The sequence below is a fragment of the Cherax quadricarinatus genome, chromosome 16 (genome assembly GCF_038502225.1).
Source record: "Cherax quadricarinatus isolate ZL_2023a chromosome 16, ASM3850222v1, whole genome shotgun sequence".
NCBI lineage: Eukaryota > Metazoa > Arthropoda > Malacostraca > Decapoda > Parastacidae > Cherax > Cherax quadricarinatus.
The window spans coordinates 46,932,578-46,940,077 of record NC_091307.1 but is presented as its reverse complement, the minus strand read 5'-3'; the positions used below and the strand labels follow the sequence as shown (position 1 = coordinate 46,940,077).

Here is a 7,500-nt window from a genome sequence, read left to right as displayed (position 1 = left end):
ATATATATATATATATATGTATATATATGTTATATATATTATATATATATATATATATATATATATATATATATATATATATATATATATATATATATATATATATATATATATATATATATATACATATATATATATATGTATAATTATGTCGTGCCGAATAGGCAGAATTTGCGATCTTGGCTTAAATAGCAACGTTCGTCTTGCCATATAGGACAAGTGAAAATTTGTGTATGCAATAATTTCTTAAAATGTTTTGTTAGTGGGATGAATTGTAAAGGACCTATTATATATATATATATATATATATATATATATATATATATATAATATATATATATATATATATATATATATATATATATATATATATATATATATATATATATTTATATATATATATATATATATATATATATATATATATATATATATATATATGATACATATATATATATAGTATATATATATATATATATATATATATATATATATATATATATATATATATATATATATATATATATATATATACAAAGGAACTATACACGCTCTCTGCGAATCCCTAGGTACCTTGCCATACATTTATTAAATAACAACACCAACCACTCCAAAATTATATCCCACCTGCTTTTAGCGTTTCTATATTTATCCCATCGGGTGTTGGCAAGAGGTGTTGGGTTAAAAGTTAAAGAATCAATTACAAAGTGGGAGTTTGTCACAGTTGCCCTTTGCTGATGACACTGTTCTTTTGGGAGATTCTGAAGAGAAGTTACAGAGGTTGATGGATGAGTTTGGTAGGGTATATAAAAAAAGGAAATTAAAAGTGAATATAGGGAACAGTAAGGTGATGAGAATAACAAAAAATTAGGTAACGGAATATTAATAATCAGATTGGAGGAAGAGAGTATGGAGGAAGTGAATGTATTCAGATATTTGGGAGTGGACGTGTCAGCAGATGGGTCTATGAAAGATGAGGTGAATCATAGAATTAACGAGGGTAAAAAGGTAAGTGGTGCACTGAGGAGTCTGTGGAGACAAAGGAACTTTATCCATGAAAGCAAAGAGGGGAATGTATAAGAGAGTAGTCATGGGTGTGAGGCACTGGTGGTGAATGCTGCAACAAGGAGAAGGCTGGAGGCAGTTGCGATGTTTTGTCTGAGGGCAATGTGTGGTGTGAATATGAAGCAGAGAATCCGTAGTTTGGAGATTAGGAGGAGGTGCGAGATTACCAAAACTATTATCCAGAGGGCTGAGGAGGAGTTGTTGAGGTGGTTCGGACATGTAGAGAGGGTGGAAAGAAATAGAATGACTTAGAGAGTATATAAATCTGTAGTGGAGGGAAGGCGGAATAGGGGTCAGCCTAGGAAGGGTTAAAGGGAGGGGGTAAAGGAGGTTTTGTTTGCGAGGGATTGGGCTTCCAGCCAGCATGCATGAGCGTGTTAGATAAGAGCGATTAGAGACAAATGGTTTACAGGATTTGAAGCGCACTTGGAGTGTGAGCAAGGTAGCATTTTTGAAGGGAGTCAGGAAAACCGGCAGGCCGGACTTGAGTCCTGGAGATGGGAAGTACAGTGTCTGCACTCTGAAGTAGGGGTGTTAATGTTGCTATTTTATAACTGTAGTGTAAAGCACCCCTCTAGTAAGACAGTGATGGAGTGAATGACGATGAAAGTTTTTCTTTTTCGGGTCACTCTGCCTTTGGTGGGAGACGGCTGATGTGTTAACAAAAGTATATATATATATATATATATATATATATATATATATATATATATATATATATATATATATATATATATATATATATATATATATATATTTATATATATTTATATGTGTGTGTGTGTGTGTGTGTTTGTGTGTGTGTGTGTGTGTGTGTGTTGTGTGTGTGTGTGTGTGTGTGTGTGTGTGTGTGTGTGTGTGTACTCACCTAGTTGTACTCACCTAGTTGAGGTTGTAGGGGTCGAGTCCGAGGCTCCTGGCCCCGCCTCTTCACTGATCGCTACTAGGTCACTCTCCTGAGCCGTGAGCTTTATGTGCCCTCTCTGCTTAAAGCTATGTATGGATCCTGCCTCCACTACATCGCTTCCCAAACTATTCCACTTACTGACTACTCTGTGGCTGAAGAAATACTTCCTAACATCCCTGTGGATTCATCTGTGTCTTTAGCTTCCAACTGTGTCCCCTTGTTACTGTGTCCAATCTCTGGAACATCCTGTTTTGTCCACCTTGTCAATTCCTCTCAGTATTTTGTATGTCGTTATCATGTCCCCCTATCTCTCCTGTCCTCCAGTGTCGTCAGGTTGATTTCCCTTAACCTCTCCTCGTAGGACATACCTCTTAGCTCTGGGACTAGTCTTGTTGCAAACCTTTGCACTTTCTCTAGTTTCTTTACGTGCTTGGCTAGGTGTGGGTTCCAAACTGGTGCCGCATACTCCAATATGGGCCTAACGTATGCGGTGTACAGGGTCCTGAACGATTCCTTATTAAGATGTCGGAATGCTGTTCTGAGGTTTGCTAGGCGCCCATATGCTGCAGCAGTTATTTGGTTGATGTGCGCTTCAGGAGATGTGCCTGGTGTTATACTCACCCCAAGATCTTTTTCCTTGAGTGAGGTTTGTAGTCTCTGACCCCTAGACTGTACTCCGTTTGCGGCCTTCTTTGCCCTTCCCCAATCTTCATGACTTTGCACTTGGTGGGATTGAACTCCAGGAGCCAATTGCTGGACCAGTTCTGCAGCCTGTCCAGATCCCTTTGTAGTTCTGCCTGGTCTTCGATCGAGTGTATTCTTCTCATCAACTTCACGTCATCTGCAAACAGGGACACCTCAGAGTCTATTCCTTCCGTCATGTCGTTCACAAATACCAGAAACAGCACTGGTCCTAGGACTGACCCCTGCGGGACCCCGCTGGTCACAGGTGCCCACTCTGACACCTCGCCACGTACCATGACTCGCTGCTGTCTTCCTGACAAGTATTCCCTGATCCATTGTAGTGCCTTCCCTGTTATCCCTGCTTGGTTCTCCAGTTTTTGCACCAATCTCTTGTGTGGAACTGTGTCAAACGCCTTCTTGCAGTGTGTGTGTGTGTGTGTGTGTGTGTGTGTGTGTGTGTGTGTGTATGTGTGTGTGTGTGTATGTGCATATGCGTGTGTGTATGTTGCGTATTCTCTCACTGACACATTCGATAATGAGAAAGGGAGACTCTAGAAAATTAATTAGTATAGATGTTTAAGTTTGATAAATTTCTTTTCGTTTATATGTGAATAAAAAATTTTTGAATTTTTTTTTTCAAATTTAATGATTACCCAAACGTTTTTGAACGCGAGCGGCTCATTGACTGTGATCTTGTTGCCAGACTTGTTACATACTGTGGAGTTTGGTTCGTCTTCTTTTATCCACTGACTGAACAATCCTGCTTCCCTCATCGACGTTATCCTGCAAAGCAATGATCATATACATTGTTTTATTATAATGGAAAAGTGTCTATAGTTTTATAGTATAAATTGTTATAGCAATGTTGAAATTTGAGCTCCCGTTCCATGACTACTGCCAATCTAATTGTGGCCTCTGAGGCCCTACGAAATCTATATTAAAATTATTCATTCAGTCTAATTTCACTGTTTCCTGATGGACATGCTTGTACTTTCTAGTTACAGTCAAGCTTTAGAAATAGTTTCTTGCATTCATACCTCTCTCTTATGGCACTTTGATATACATCTGTTCATTTGCTCTTTTTTTCCTTCCTGTCAAATTGTCTGTTGTTATCTACCGTATCAAGGCCTAGGATAGCAGTTTTCATCGTTATTTCTCCTCTCTTTTACTGTTTGAAGATTTAGTTCATTAGACATTCAGTAATGGTTAAAGTTACTTATCTTCTGCACCTGTCTCAGCGAATATTTATACAATCTTCTCTACTGAATCATACATGTATAGGTAATGGTTCTATGCTTGCTCTTCTTGCTCCAAAATGTATTTAACTAATTTTTTGAGAGAGATTTTGCAGAACTGTTGCGGTATCAGAATTCAGTTCATGAAGGTTTCCATTGAGGGATAAATCAGTGCAATTCTGCAAATAAACTGCAGTTTCAGTGAAATCATTGGTATTGGTTTTTCCTTAAGTGATAAGTGTCCATTTTTTGTGGTTTGTAGTGTCTGTAACAAACAAATTAAATTTAAATAATTAATATTCAATTTTTTGCTTACCTTTTATCAAAAGCAGGAACAATTGGGCTGCCCTTGGGACCCATCATGGACAACATTATCTGCAGAAACTTTTCTCTTGATTCGTAAAGTGTACACTTACCTGAAATTGAATAAATAGGATTCATATTTCTTTTTTTACTAATCAGAAACACACACAAAACTCTCTCAAACACACACACACACACACACACACAAACACACACACACAGACCGACGGGAGTAACACCATCGTGGATCTTAAGTGGTTTTTGGCACATCAATGTCATTTCAAGGGTCACGAAAGGTATCAGTATCAGTGAATCAACCCAAGTATTGAATTACAAGCTGTCCTAAATCAGAAAAGGGAAGTGAGGACTGCAATTTATATACAACAATTTGAAAGTGGAATTAGTGCCAAGAGAGAGAGAGGCGGCCTAGTGTTGGGTGTAGGTGTTGCCACAAGCCAGTAACTGCAAATTCAAACAGAGTAAGTGTGACCAAGCCAGTGAGAGATGAGATTAGAATAGATAAGGTAGTGAATAATAAAACAATTATAAAGTGAGGGGAATAACGATAGATCAGTTAGTGAATAATAAAACAAGCATAAAGTGAGGGGAAAGTGCAAACCTGGAAGTGCAAACCTGGAAAGGTTTTGAAGCACGGTTAAAGTGAATAGAGTAACACTATGTAACAAAATTTCACTCTCGTCGTGTTCCTGGGAAATAAGCATCATTTCCGAATTCTTCATAACTAAATAAAATTGAAAAAAAATATTTAGATCCCAGAACTTTGCTTGTGAGGTCATGACACTTTTAAGAAGAAGTTCTCAGTAACAGCATCTAAATAAATGTGTGAAGCTTACAAAGCATATTTTGTCATGTCAGTTGTGGACCAAGACAAGACCTGGGCGCCTCATGTTGCTTGTCAACATTGTAAGAAAACATTGGAAGGTAAGAAAATCATTAGTTATATGAAGGGTAAAATCTTGATTAGGAACATTTTTTAAATGAAATGTATGTAACAGAAACTAATTCTTCTGTTATTTTACAGGATGATATAGAGGAGAAAAAAGATCCATGAAGTTTACTGTTGCTAGAATATGACGTGAACCCACTGATCACTCAACCAACTGCTGCTTCTGCCTGGTGGATCCTTCCACACGCAGAACTGGGAAAAATACACCTGCTATTTCTTATCCAGACCTTCCCTCTTCTGTTGCACCAGTACCACACAGTGCTGATCTTCCTGTAAGAAATCAACAGCCAAAAAAAGAAAGCAGCAAATAAGAAAATGAACTTCACAGTGAACAAGACTATGATCTCGCAGATGCAGCTGTTGGGAGGAAACCTTATTACCCAAACCAGACAGACCTCAGTGACCTTATCAGAGATCTTGGTTTGACAAAGTCAAATGCTGAGCTTTTTATTTCAAGGCTCAAGGAGTGGGACTTGGTGGATGAAAGTGCGCAAGTGACAAGCCAAAGAAAACGTCACCAACATTTCTCAAGCTTCTTCACTAATGAAGACAGGTTGTGCTACTGTAATGATGTATCAGGCATGTTTGATGAGTGGAAACTTCACTGACAGCTCCTCCAGAAGCCTAAAAGCTGTACTTCTGCACAATGGGAACAACAATCCATCTCTTTCCTTGGCTCATTCAGTGCATCTTATGGAGGACAATAACTGGAAGCTTTGAACTATGATAAGTATGGCTGGGAGGTTATTGGAGACTTCAAAATTGTGGGATTTTTGATGGGACTCCAAGGAGGTTTTACCATGTTTCCTTGTTATCTCTGTCATTGGGATAGTAGAGACAGAGCAGCATATTACCAGAGGAAGCACTGGCCTCAAAGTACTGAGTTTTCAGTAGAAAGACATAATATCAAACATGGGTGGGTCCTCAAAAGGTTCTGTTCCCTCCATTACACATCAAACAAGTCTAATGAAACAGTTTGTTACAGCTCTCGACAAAGAGTCTGCAGCCTTCAAGTATCTTCAAGACTTCTTTCCCAAGCTATCAGAGGCAAAGGTGAAGGCTGGCATCTTCACTGGATCACAAGATAGGAAAATCATGGAGTGATCAGAATACCCAGGGATACAAAATCTCGAGTCTGGTGTAGAGTCAACTTGGCCTCACTAACACTACACGCACACAAAACTTGAGTCTGGTGTAGAGTCAACTAGGCCTCATAAACACTACCCGCACACAAAAGAGTGAGAGAACATACTCTGTGTGTACACACATATGTACACGAACCACTGAAAAGGCTGATACATCACACCTACATTCTAACCACTCTTTGCCACACATACCCACACTATCCCACACTCCTTCTCCCTCCCTCTCTCTCTCTCTCTCTCTCTCTCTCTCTCTCTCTCTCTCTCTCTTTCTCTCTCTCTCTTTCTCTCTCTCTCTCTCTCTCTCTCTCTCTCTCTCTCTCTCTCACTCTCTCTCTCTCTCTCTCTCTCTCTCTCTCTCTCTCTCTCTCTCTCTCTCTCTCTCTCTCTCTCTCTTTCTCTCTCTCTCTCTCTCTCTCTCTCTCTCTCTCTCTCTCTCTCTCTCTCTCTCTCTCTCTCTCTCTCTCTCTCTCTCTCTCTCTCTCTCTCTCTCTCTCTCTCTCTCTCTCTCTCTCTCTCTCTCTCTCTCTCTCTCTCTATCTATCTATCTCTCTCTCTCTCTCTTTTTTTTTTTACACAGGGTTTGACAATGTTAAGGATCCCTAGCTTTATTGACAGCTATTTACAGGTTAAGGATTCCTAACTTTATTGGCAAGCTAAGAGCTGTTACCTACATCAGCTCATTTGAAAGCATTTTTATTGTTATGAGACATACAAGTAGGGAACAGGATGAAGTTGGAGCCATCTGTGGGCCAGCATTTTCATTTGATCAACTGACTTTATCTCGTTGACATCATTATGCTGTACGAATGTGTTCCATACTCGAGTCATCCTGGGTATGTATGATCTCAGATGGAGTGATGTTCTGGAGAAGGGTACAGCCAGAGTGAAGTTGCTGCTTTCTGGTGGCATAAAAGCTTGTTTCACGCTGTCCTCGAAGTGGATCCAAGTGTGGTATTTTGACAATATTGGCCTTGTACATAACAGTAAGGCCACCCACATCCCTCCTATGTTGAAGGCTCTGCTGAAATGACAGATCTATCCAGGATGGGCCCAGGCGAGAGATGAGACGTCTTGCTCTGTTCTCTACTCTGTCAAGCAGTCACAGATGAGAGGGGGGGGCAGGCAAACCAAGAAAGTGGAGCATACTCAAGGTGTGAGCGTACTTGTGCCTCGTACAGGATCTTGCAACCCCTA

General features: G+C 39.4%; 1 protein-coding gene across 1 annotated transcript in view; it reads right to left on the bottom strand.

The window, feature by feature from the left end:
- Positions 1-7,500, bottom strand: part of LOC138852786 (ionotropic receptor 93a-like) — a 25,714-nt gene that overhangs the window by 7,895 nt on the left and 10,319 nt on the right. Inside the window, exons 3-4 of the mRNA XM_070085662.1 lie at positions 4,208-4,307; positions 3,310-3,439 (exon numbers count right to left, since the gene is read on the bottom strand). Of these exons, the coding sequence (XP_069941763.1) occupies positions 3,310-3,439; positions 4,208-4,307 (230 nt within the window). The remainder of the gene's footprint in view (positions 1-3,309; positions 3,440-4,207; positions 4,308-7,500) is intronic.